A 13,509-nucleotide genomic window follows, 5' to 3' on the forward strand; every position below is an offset into this window, starting at 1 on the left:
CCACACATAAACTTGTTAACCCAAAATTGTGAGACAATCTCTTTCCGTACGTCCGAGTCCGGGATCTAATTTCTGATAGTTATAATCAGAGTCTCCTGGAGGGAGAACGTGATAGTTGTGTATAGATCTATATTGGGTTTGACACCCCACACCTTGTTGCTAGCTACAGTGGGACTTGCAGGTCTACGGGTGACAAATGTCATTTCAGTTTCGCGACTCCTGAGAAACGTCGTGACAGGTTCATTCAGTCATAGTATGATTATAGCGACTCACATAGGGAGATAACAATACATAAAGTTTATGGGATTTTTATAAAACCTAAATGGGTTTTATGTCGATTTAAAATCACTTTTTATGTCAATAAGTACAGATATTACTGTACACTTTCGGTTTTGGTATTTATGACTACACATCATTTGAAACCACATTTATATCTTTAAGTATGACCAATACTTGTTATTTCTCGGTCCTGGGATTTAGGACTACATATACATAAAATATTAACAAACATAAGAATTTACGGGGATTTCATTTAATTCAAGCGCGTTTATGTCGATTTAAACACATATCATTTTCTATCAGTAAGAGAGGTTACTTATACATTTTAATCTTCGGTTATAAGACTACATTACACAGATTTTAAAGAAAATATCGGATTTTTCTGGATACATATTCAAACGCTTTTACAAGGAAAACGGTTTACTTCTCTAACGAAATCTCTTATGGACTCACCAACCTTTGTGTTGACACTTTTTTTCAAAACTACTTGTATTCTCAGGAATTCAGTGAAACAGAAAATCAACAACGTTTTGAGGATGGGATGATAATTCGTCAAACAATTCATTTTGTATCATAATGTAATTGATGTGAATCATGTAAACATATACTTTGATGTAACTTTTTCAATTATATTTGTGATGGTTGTATTTACTTTGAGCACTATTATACTCGTTGTTGTGATACTCTATATGAAGTCATCCACCCTCGGACGTTTCCGCCATCCTTGGTTTGGGGGTGTGACAATAGCCACCACCACCATACCACTTGTCACTAAAACCATCACTATTACCCACAACCATCACCACCATACCACCTGCTACCACAACCATCACCATTAACCACCACCCCACCACTTGGTAGAACTGAAACAGAACCTATTGTTTGATTTCAAGATGGTGAATCAACATCCGTGAAATTCAACTTAGGTCTAAAGCTTCCCATCAATGTCAATTTAACCAGTAACATGATCACCAAATCCATGGCTCAAAGAAATATGTCTTTATTTAACTATGTATTTTAGGTCATTATCTTAATATATTTGAGTAAAAGTATTATATTTTAAGATGTATGATACTTAATATGCTTTGAAATGTTCAATTACATATTAAATGGAAGTTTGGAATGCAAAAGGAAGAGAAAATGAAACATCATAAAATTTATAAGGTAAGAATTTCATTTTTAATTCAACCAGAAACACCAATTGTCTTTTTCCAAACATTTAACAGTAATAATTATTAAAGTACAATCCCAAAATCATCAAGTTGTAGAAACATGGGTGGATGTGTTGCAATCAAGTCGGGCCCTTCCCTTTCGAACTAGAAGTACATGAAACCATAACCATAAAACCATAGCCACAAAGTTTAGCGAGTTCCCCAAAAGACCACATATCATACGTATCATTGGGCCTATCCCGCACATTGGGCCCAACCCACCATAATGGGCCTAGCCCACCATATAAATGCAAGAGTCACAAAGACAACTAACACCCTACATAGCATACAACGTGCCTAGCCATTCCTAATCCATGGGCCTAGGGGCGGAGCTATGATTTTAGGATAACGGGGGCTTATATATATTAAAAAAAATTATTCAAATAACATAATCAACTTTGTAAAATTGAATGAGACAATGATAAAGAGAAAATAGAATAAATAGGAACTACATCGATTTTTTCAAGAATTCAATAATTATTTTTCTTTTTCAATTGAAAAAAATTCAATAATTATTTTTTTACACATGGTTTACCCTATCATTATAAGAATTTTGAAACTAATCAACTAATCATAATAGTCATTAATTACAAATTATATTGCTAAAAAATGTTAATCATAAGTAAATATAACGTTATGTATTAAATAGTAAAGTAATAAATAGAAATTATATTTTCTTGAACTTGAAGTTTGTAAAAGAAAGTGAGTCAAATGTAATTTGCAATATAGTCCCTTTGCCAATTGTCGATGATTTTTAACTGCGGTCAAATTGTAATTGATATATTTGTTATTAAATATGCAAATTATAATTGTCCAACAACAATATTAAGGAAATTGGGCTTAGGGGGCGCTAGACTTGGGATTAGTTTTATTTTGGGCTAAAAGTAATTAATAGTGTTTATAATTATAACTAATAGTATATAAGTAAAATGAAAAATGTTGGAGGGGGCAGCACACCTGGTAGTCCCTGTACTGCCTCCGCCCCTGCATGGGCCTAGACCAACATAAAAAATAGGTCTAACCCATCATACAATGGGCCTAGCTCATCATACAATGAGACTAGCCCAACATACCATGCAAGAGTCACAATGGCAACTAATATAACATATCTTAGTGGGTCGGCATTGGTGCCTTCGACCCACGGGTACAGTGAGGAGACTCACCTGAATCACAAAAGCTGACTTTAGCTAACTGTTCTCCTGCCAAAAGACAGTGCTCGACACCTCCTATCAATCCACACAAGTTAACCCCTAAGTCTACCTTCTAATAATAGAACTTTGACCAAAATTCAAACTAATCCAAAAGTTAACGGTCAAAATCAACAATCCAGTGTCAACTTATCCATCATCACGTCGTGACCAGTCCTTGGTCATGTCGTGAGATTTCACTCGGTCCAATTCCAACTTATCCTGACTCACCCTAGCAAACTCAGTCAAGAAAAGTCAACAGAGCATACCTCGCGACGTGAGAAAGCTTATCTTATGTTGTGAGCTCCAAGAAAGTAACCAGAAACTTTAACAATTACAATGGTCCAGAAGCCTCCACAAAAGATCACCTTCTTCTTATTGTTTTCTCCTTCTACCAAACCAAGAAAAGCTCCAAAATGGCCAAAGATCAAGCAAGGATGAAGACTAGGGTTTTCTGAGGTGAAAGAGGGTTTGGGGTTGATGTGAAACCCAAAAATGAGGTGAGATATTCTTAAATACGAAGGAAACCCTAAAATATCATGGGCTTGGGCTGCAACGACTCAACTATACCCCATTCAGGTGTCCGAGTTATGCTTCGAACCCCAAAGCCTTCATTAGACAAGATCAAGCAGAGAGGCTCTAACACAACCCTCAACCAGGATCCAATCACATGTCTGTCATGCATCATTACGAATGCGCCAACCTATCATTGAAAGTTTATGATCCTCAACCTTGTGTGACCTCGATCATGAATGCCACTTGAACTGGCTTCCTTCTCGACTAGGACGGGGAACTCTCCTTGGTTCCGCACCTGATTTTATTCTTGAAAATTAAAACGGTTTTCCCTCACTTGGATATAACCACACCTTTCCAACCTTACCAAAAATAGCGAATAATAAATTCCCTTGCCGGAACTAGCTGATCACCAACCCAACATCCCACTTACCGAAGGGTTTATGCAATCCTAACCATCTTCAACCGATACGATTTCGAAATTTCTTTGTCACTTCCAATGTCTGAACAAACTCACATGACCACCATCATCATCCTCTTGCTCCCGCTGCTTTCCTAGCAATGGTAGCGATCGGATCCAAAAGTCCTTTCATAAACGATCGACACCCCCATTAGAGACACAACATTTCTGAACTTTGAATTCATTGATGGACTAATCATGATAATCCAGCTACTGATCTTTGAAGCGATACCATGAATTGTTTCCACCAATGGTCCACAACAAACTACCTTACCATCTAGATCAAACTCAACAACACGTATCCCACTCATAAATCTCGGCATGCAAAAATAGCATATAACATTCCTTGATAATAACAACCAAAACAAAAACAGATAACTAAACTAAAGATAATGCTTATACACCAACACATGATTCCAAAGCACATATATTCGCGGATAACAGTGTTGGATTAGGTGTCTAAGCCCATTACTATTATTGGTATGTACGTGACCCGATTATGAGCATGGTCCTTTTAGGTTGCTTCACTCATGCAACTTGATAGGATGACGAGATGAGAGAGAGTAGAATTTATTATATGAATAATAAATTAGTACTCAAAATGGTTTTATTAATATATTATTTGGAAATCCTATTATTTAATTAGTATTGATCAGAAATTAATTTGGAACTAATTTAGCGATAAAAAAAAGATTGATTAAATAAATGAGGACTGATTATGTAAATCGGTAATAATTATAGTTTGGGCTTATAGACCCCATTGGTATATGGTGGACAAAATCTCTATGAGAGTCCATAAAGATTTAGTCCAAGGCTTGTCTAATAGGAGTCCATATATTGCTTAGGACCTAAGCAATGAAATTAGGGTTTCCACCTTGAAATCCTAATAGCCTCAACTATAAATAAACTCCTTAGCAGGTGGAATTCATCCCTATGTCTTCTTTGAGTTTCCCTAGCCGATTTCACCTCTCTCATAAGTCATCTTCTTGCATTGGGTGTTTGTGACTCCATTAGAGGTGCAACACTTGGGGCACTAGGCTTTCAGAAGTTAAAATCAAGAAGATTAAACTTGTTATTTCTATATAACAAGAGAGGTAAAGATTCTAACCCTAATCATACGTGATTTTCGAAATATGTATGCTAGTCATAGGGTTATTGCTTTAGTATTCAATGTTGTATGTTCAAATTAGAAAAACCTAGATTCAAAGTAATCAGGGTTGCATGTACATCATAGGAATGATGTTATGATTAAAACTCAACAAATAAGGCATGAAAAAACTAAATATAATGTACCCACTATATCATATATGATGAAACTATGGCCTCCCCTGACTGACACTGCAATGTTCGGCTCCTTGTTGCCGGGGCTCCTGCTTAACCCTCACGACCGTCAGTCATCCTCAAAGTAACCGGAACAGGTGCACTCACTGCTCCATCCCTCAACATCGGACAATTGTCCTTCTTGTGGCCCACCTAGTTGTAGTGAAAACACATTGGAAATGATCCATAGGGATAATCTCTACTAAATGACCCATCTGACAACAACTGAAACATCTCCAACCTGTCTCCTGTCATCCTCCCTCATGGGTCCTCCCGCACTTGGCACAATGGCCCTGGCCCTGATGGCCTCCCATAATTGCAATACAAGCTTATTAGTTATTACAATCCAAATTAAAACTTGATGAATTTGAAATGCCGAGATTTTAACATTAGTTTTTCACTAACCACCAGTAACCATATATATAATTGTGAATTTTGCTTTTAATATAAAATTTAAATTTGTATTAAATTTCAATAGAAATTCCCCCTTTTACGTAGAAACTTTATAAGGACCTTTTTTGTAAACTAAATAATTACAAGGACTAAATTAGTTTAAATATAAAATCTTTGTTGCATGGAGTAAATTGAAGGGATTAAAATTATCAAAATGTAAAACCTTTGTTGTAGGGACTAAATTTGCCAAAATGAAATTTTTTTTTGCAGGAACTAAATCTGCTAAAATGTAAAACCTTTATTGTAGGGACTAAATCTATCAAAATGTAAAACCTTTATTTGTATGTAAGACTTTTGTTGCGAAACTAAATCCGTCAAAATATAAAACCTTTTGTTGAAAGGACTAAATCTGCCAAAATATAAAACATTTGTAGAAAGAACTAAATCTTCAAAAATATAAATTTTTTGTTGAAGGGATTAAATCTGCCAAAATATAATACTATAAAATAAAATGGAAAAATGCAACTGTTCATAAGGTCTTTGTAAATTATATAGCATAGGATAGTGTAAATTTTTTCTCTCCCACGCACCATCCGTCTCATCACTGCTCTTCCATGGCTAAACGCTCTTGCCTTTCCGATCATTCCCTTAGGGTTTCAAAGCGTGATTACTATCACTTAAATATCGATTCGCTGTTGGAGTCCTTGCTTGCTGTCTCCGATTCCGCTTTAATCGAGGCCTCATTCGATGGCCTCGTTGAATCTAGGTCTGCCTATTCCGATCAAAACGAATTTATACAACGTGCTCTCCATATCGGATCCGTCCTGCTCGAAGCTGGCAAGAGATATGGTCGTAAACTTTCTTCCATCCATAATGCATCCTTCTGGCCTCTCCCTCCTGACCTCACAATCAAGGTATTTCTATTTCTATCGTGGTCTGTTGATTTTTGATTAATTAACGCTCAACTGAAGTTGTTAGGCACAATGGATTCCTTATGCTTGTTCATACTTGTGAATGATGATTTGTAGGTTTTTTCCATGCTTGATACGCCAAGCGTTTGCTCTGCCTCGGCTACATGCTTGTTTTTTCAGAATTGTGCTAAAGATCCTTTGTGTTTTGCTAATATTGAGTTGGCTATACCCAAGGTCAATGTTGTTGTGGTAACTACAATGATTCAACGAGCTAGAAATGCGCTTCGGTAATATCTCTTTCCTCCTGAATGTAGTATGGGGTGCTGTTTACTTGTAATTTTTGGTAGAGTTATGTTGGTTGGGTAAAACCATCCCAATTTTATGCCGATTTGAATAAATTAGGGTTTCTAAGTATCTTCAGAAATCCCATTTCACTCGCCCTCTGTAATTATAAAATAACATCAATGCCGATAACTATAAGGAGTAAATATGATGAAGAATATAAATTCATCAAAATTTGCTTGCATGTTGCAGTAAGAGAGAGGGCAAGAAAACATTATTTTACTTTGTAGGGAAAAGCACTTACTCCATTGGCTCTCAAACTATAATGTATGATTTACAATTTGCATACATGCTTATTCCACAATGAACTTGTAAGTGTGTTAAGTAGCACCTTCTTTTTAAAGCTTAAAGGTTAAAGATATCTATGAATTGGGTTTAATGTGTATAGGATCATACAACTGATGACATTAAACTTTCATTAGTACCAATAATGCACTACAATATGCACAAACTTACATATACGCCAACTTTAGGTCTATTAAGCTTGTTGAACTACCACCTCAGCCATCATTAAACAAGCAAGGAAAGAAATCATCTATCTTGACAAGGTCTTGCTTGGGTTCTTTGGGTGCCAATGGTGGTGTACCTGGGTATGTTTTCATTCTTTTGGAATGAATGAATTATTATTGTACAAGTATAGAGTATCTATTGACTCCACTCTATATTGTAATTTCAAGGTCTCACTTGAGAAGGTTGCATCTTCACAATATCAAAATGATGGATAACACAGCACTTTTTGCATCATTGTCAGTTTGCCCCTCTCTCGTTGATCTCGAAATTGTGGGTTTGTAAGTTCTTTTTGCATCATTGTCAGTTTGCATCATGGTCATTACTCATTAAATAAGCTGATATCACTTCCTTCAATGCACTTGTTTATTGTCAAGTACTAAAAACCTTTCTTGACAAATAGGGATGTTGATGCGAGTCCTACACTGAAGTTTGTGAGTAGACATTGTTGCTTGATAGAGCGTTTTGTCTTTGACCTTTCAAAGTCAAAGGACTCCATGGGTAGACATTATCTCATGTTAAAGCGTCGCCTTTTTGATGGTTCTGTCTAAATTTGGTTGATGATTTTTTCTTAATATTTGGAAAGGGCGTAGTATCATTTTAGTGAGATCTGTAATGCAGGTGAAGGAAATTTTATAGGAAACTCCGCATGCAAAGAACTTGTGCTTAATTGCCCTAAGATAACCACTTTGGCACTGAAAGGATGTAGATTGAGTGATTACAATGCTCACAAGCTGTTGAAGGTATTCATCTACACGTGTCTCTGTTATTTGATTCTTACCATATAAACAAACACAATTATTTGCTCATGTCTTTCTTATTATGCTGCAGGGGTTTCACGAGTTGAAATATGTCGACTTTTCAACATCTTGTTTCTTCTCTGGTTCCTTTTTAAAGTGAGAAAAACCTTCAACTCGTATTAATTTATCTCCATCTTCTCCTTCACTGGCGATATTTGATTATTTTCTATTCATTGTTATATATATTTTTTTCCTACCTTACTTACGTAGTTTTCCATGGCAGCAAAGGTGATGGAAATAGTTTGGAGGTGATGATTTTACGCAACTGTTCAAGACTCAAAAAAGTAAGAATATTTGTCCTTTTTTTTTTATTTTTAAAATAACTTTTTTGTCTATATCTTTCATCCCTATCCCCTAACACACGTGTCATGGTCTCATGGGCAGGTGGAGGTTAAGAAGTTGATGAAAGCTCTTCTTGCAGGAAAGTTCAGGCTCCTAAAGCATCTTGTGCGTCTTTTTTTTTTTTTTTTTGAATTAGTTTATGTAATTTCTTTTTTCCAAATTCTTCAAACTGAATAATATTTATCATGTGTCTCTTCAACACAGGACATATCGAATGATGAAGATATAGCATATAATGGTCACTTGGAGGGTGCGAGGTGCGTTGGATTATTCCTTGCTGCCTTGCCCTTTCTGTGTAAATTTTTTTTTTTCTTACCACTTGTCTTGTCTTCTCTTGTGTAGTGCCATTCTCATAAAGCAACTGTTGGAACAAAGACCTAATTTCTGTTTCGTACCTGAATTTTCCACTCAATTTGGTGAATCATATGACAGATGATGATGTATTTATATATTTGATTACTACTGTGATTAAATTTGAAGTTACATTGATATTGAACAAATCATGACAAGTGATTTCAAACACTCTTCCTTTGCAGTTGAGCAGCTCTACATCTGATGCATCATCCTCCACGAGCACATCCACTACATCTGACTCATCATCCTCCACATCCACTACATCTGATTCGTCATCCTCCACGAGCACATCCAGTAGCAGTTAAATAGTGATCTTGAGTAGCGGTAACTGGGTGATTTGGATTTGGATTTGGATCTGGATCGGATAATATGGTTTGGATATTCGGATTGGTTTTGATCAAACCAAATTATTATTTTAGATTTAAGATCGATTTTGGTTAGTAAAATGAAAACAGAATAGTCTAAACAATGAATAACGGCTTCATATTTATTTATTTATCGTTTATTTTATTAGTAATACGTATCTTCAATCATTCATGGTATGTTTGGTCGAAAGTAGAATAAGCCTAGTAACATAATGAAAAAAGATCGTTAGACTACTTATTTGTTATGTTTGGTTACTATATTGGAATATAATGCTTGTTGTTTGGTACGGCCAAATGAACATATGACTTAGTTGGAAATGACTAAAATATCATGCATTAGATAAAATACATATAACTTGTAATTTTAATAAATGATATAAAATTCTCAATTCTTTTATGAACTAGATAAGTATCCATTGAAATAAAAAAATCTTTAAACTCCATTGTTATCCCTATTTACATATTCTCTTTTTTCATCCTCTCTTGTCCTATCCGCAACCACTCCTAAGGACCATAGTACAATTAACAAAACCAAAATAAGCATATCTCTCTCTCTCTCTCTCTCTATATATATATATATATATATATATATATATATATATATATATATATATATATATATATATATATATATTAATTAATTACATCACCTAAAACAATATGACCCCTAAATGTTTTTCATTGATTATTTTAAACTATTGGATCTCTTTCGCTGATGTCATCATAACAAAAAGGAATTAAAAATACGTCTTTGTTACTATCATTATCGTGACCTTATATATCGTTCTAACATTTATCTCTCCCTTATACTATCGTTGTCTCAGAAATTCGATTGAAAAGTCGATGGTGGTTCTGCAGGTATCATCGTCTTTCCAAATTAAATAACTCATTGATGTTCGTGTTCTGTTGCTACTTCATGGATTTGATATTTACGGTAATCAAATGTTATTAATTTCTCTTAAAAATCGAGTAAGCAACGTCAAATTCTCATTGATGTTTGTGTTCTGTTACTATTTCTTTTGATTTTCCAGCCGTCTGAAATACAATCGATTGTGATTGTTTCTTTATGCAATTGATCTATAAATTTGAAACGAACTCCTTTTAATCCATGTATTAGTCAATTCTGAAAATCGGAATTGTATTATGTGTTAAATTTATCTTCCCCAAACCAATTCAGTTCTATTTCTCATATGTCTTCTTTCTTGATTTTGTATAATGACTGCTTCATCTCTGTCTATTCTTCCTTTGATTTCTAGGTTTCAACCGGCTGAAATACAATCGATTGTGATTGTTTCTTTATGCAATTGTTCTATAAGCTTGAAACGAACTCCTTTTAATTCATATAGTAGCCAATTCTGAAAATCTGAATTGTATTAAGTGTTAAATTGATCTTCCCTGGATCAATTAAGTCCTATTTTGTAGGTGAATCACAAAGATGTTAATGTTATTTCACTTGGTACTTGTCGTTTCTGCAGGTATCATCCTCTTTCACAACTTATCAATTCTATAGTTGTAATATTCATGTTTCTGTTGTTACTTCAACTGTATTTTTTTTCTTGCGAGATTGAGTTTACATCATCAAATTCATCATTCAAAGATTAATTTGCCAACATTTATTACAACAGATAATCAATCCTTTTTGTTTTGAATGATTACGTAGTTTGTAAATCATCTTATCTACGTAACTGAAATTACTTGAAAGGTTATATAAGAAACTACTTTATCTTCAAATGCTACATATATAGAGAAAATGATTATATTGCTCCCACTCTATGGGAAAATGTGTAAGCAACCACGTTTCGTTATCTTCCTACTACAACTTCATTATATAATATCATAAAAAATATTGGTTTTCTTATAATCGTGGATGGACACACTTGCATCACTGATTTTTCATTCCTTCAAAGCCCTCATTTATGGTATACATTAAGAACCGTGCAAGTGGAGTTCTGTTGGAGAGAAGTTAGATCGACTCAATTGATCATAACCCTTATCGACAGAAATGTAAAGATAGTGGCGTTCTATTAGATAGATAAGATAGTGGCAGTTGTTACTCCAAAATTGATGCATTTTTTCAATGAAGACCATTTATTGGAAGGTGTGTTCTGTTTGCCCATTTCCAAATTAAACCAACATACTATCAGTTTCCGATATATCAAGGATACAGCTTTAGCTGTGACCTTTGGATTACCCGAATAAGCACTAGCACACAGTTTAATCGGTGTTCTAGTACTACTAATTTATGGTTTCCGGTTTATCCATTGATTTCCAACATCAAATCTTTACAAGAGGATAGGACATCAAGAAAAATTATGATTGGTATATTTTATTACCAATTTTTTTATAAGCATATTCTATATTCTAAAAATAAAAAAGTTAACTTTGTTATCCAATGACATTAACTTTGTTCACTTTGTTGGAAAAAACTTGATTTTTAAATGTTGTTGGAAAAATCGTTGGGAAAAAACTAAACTACTCGCGTATGTTTGGCCATCCAAGAACATTAACTTCGTTCACTTTCTTTCTCCAAGACAGATCGTAAGTTTTATATATGCACATAAAACATATATTTAGTTATTTACCAACACATATTCATTTACATATTTTGACCCTATTTGTTAATACACAGTGCGAATATAATAAAGGTTAAGCTACATATAACGGCAGCGCACATGCCACCAAATTGTGATGCTCTATTATGCGTTGAAGAGAAAGTATATAATATATGCTTTTCGAAAAAAGTTGGTTCATTTGACCAAGTAAGTAGTATATATATATATTTTTTAATATTTTCTCCTTAAAGTAATATAAATTTAAGTAATTAACACCGTTCATAAATTATTATTTTATTTGCAGTAAATGTTTTGATTTTAACCGATTTAACCAACATAACGTTTGAACTGAAGATGTCGGAAGAAACTAACATCAGAGATATGCCAAGATGAATTTTTACTTTGGTCTGAGATATTTTGTGGAAGTTTATTTAATCTCTTTGGTGGGATTTTCATATCCAAAAACTACGAAATTTGAAGCATATTCTATTGAACTGATTCACTATTTCACTGTAATGCATGCCAATTTTGTTTGAGATATTATGTCTTTACTTATATAATGCATGTCAATTACAAGGGTAGTGTTGTCTTCTTATTTTTTTCTTTTGTAATCAACATTCTTTTTCATTAATTGTATGAAGGGTAGAAAATGTACAAGTTTATTTTTCTAGTTTTTGGATATAACTGGTACTTCCTATAACGGCGTGTAACACCCCGTTTATTAAAATCAATAATTATATAGCAAGGTGTTGATTTCGAGGATTTATCTGATGTAATTTAGAAGTTGGGGGTTAATAGTGTAAGTTCCAGGTTGGCTTTGTAAGTATTTATGAAGGCAAGGGTGTAATTGGAAAATATTTTACCTAAATTGCAATGGATTTTAATGTCGAGGGCTGTTTAGTAATTTATGGGTTGAATTTGAAAAGGATGTTAGGAATCAGGGTATATTTGGTAAATTATGGACTTAGTATGAAAAGATTTATGAGGGCAGGGTCTGTGTGGTAAGTTTTGGAATTAACTTGAAAAGTTTTGGTGGAAGAGGGGTCGAACTCGTAAACATGGAAAAAAGTTTGATTGGTTAGGGGACTATAAACTCGTCATCTCCTCCTAACCCTAACCCTAATATGAACAACCGCCACTCAAGTTCACCAGCTGCCATCACCCGATTTTCTCTCATGTATTCCGACCAGATGGAGCTCCGACGACCGCCGCCTGCTGCCTTGCCATCGAGATGCCGTCACACCTTGCTGCCAGACGCCTTGCACGAACGAAGAAACCACCGAGAGTGACTTTAGGGTGGTGTAATAGCGTTCTTAGATGCTCCTTTTCCTCTTTCTTCTCCTGCTCCGCCTTCAGCCAACGCCACTGATGTCGCTAGGGTCGTCGAATGTCGCCGCTAACCGTGGCTGTTGCCACTGGTACCGTTACATCGACGCCGCCGTTGCTGCTGCCGTAAGAGTCGCTGCTATCGTCGTTGGTGATGCTGCTGCTGTCGCCGTGCACCACCGGGGGTGGTTGCGTCCAGATTTCGAGCAAAGACTTGGCGGGGTGTGTTGCTGCTTGACGGGGAACCGAAAAAAGCCACCACCACCACCGACAGGTGGTGGTTGCCATCCCAAAACCATTGTTGACGCCGTCGTGGGTCACCAGGTGGGTGGCTAGAGTGTATATTGTCACATGAAGTGTATGTATGTGTTTTGTTGGCCGGAAAATGGAGAAGAAAACCACTATGGCCGCCAGCCATGATGGCTGCCACCAGGTGCCACCGCCAGCCACCACAAGGGTGACTGTGTATGTGTTTGTTATTTTGGAGATTAACATTGTAAAATGTAATTATAAATGTGAATAATGAAAAGAAACTCTAACCACCACCATGAGTGGTGGCTGCCACCACCGACTGCCGTGTCGGGGGCGGTGTGCCTCATTTGTATTGTGACTCATTTGGGATGTTTAGGCAAATGGACTAAAACCCT

At 35.4% G+C, this 13,509-nt stretch overlaps 1 protein-coding gene across 1 annotated transcript; it reads left to right on the forward strand.

Annotated features, from left to right (window-relative positions):
• The first annotated feature begins 5,930 nt into the window (after positions 1 to 5,930).
• On the forward strand, positions 5,931 to 9,279 carry LOC145008415 (F-box protein At4g02760-like). The gene is made up of 12 exons (XM_078967041.1): positions 5,931 to 6,277; positions 6,392 to 6,561; positions 7,090 to 7,206; positions 7,294 to 7,404; positions 7,527 to 7,663; positions 7,745 to 7,866; positions 7,955 to 8,019; positions 8,147 to 8,207; positions 8,308 to 8,370; positions 8,470 to 8,522; positions 8,608 to 8,705; positions 8,802 to 9,279. Exons 1-11 carry the CDS (start codon positions 5,978 to 5,980, stop codon positions 8,699 to 8,701), a joined length of 1,293 nt encoding a protein of 430 aa, XP_078823167.1. The 5' UTR covers positions 5,931 to 5,977; the 3' UTR covers positions 8,702 to 8,705; positions 8,802 to 9,279.
• Positions 9,280 to 13,509: the final 4,230 nt, after the last annotated feature.

Source organism: Lactuca saligna, chromosome 8 (genome assembly GCF_052625555.1).
Source record: "Lactuca saligna cultivar CGN05327 chromosome 8, ASM5262555v1, whole genome shotgun sequence".
Classification (NCBI taxonomy): Eukaryota; Viridiplantae; Streptophyta; class Magnoliopsida; order Asterales; family Asteraceae; genus Lactuca; species Lactuca saligna.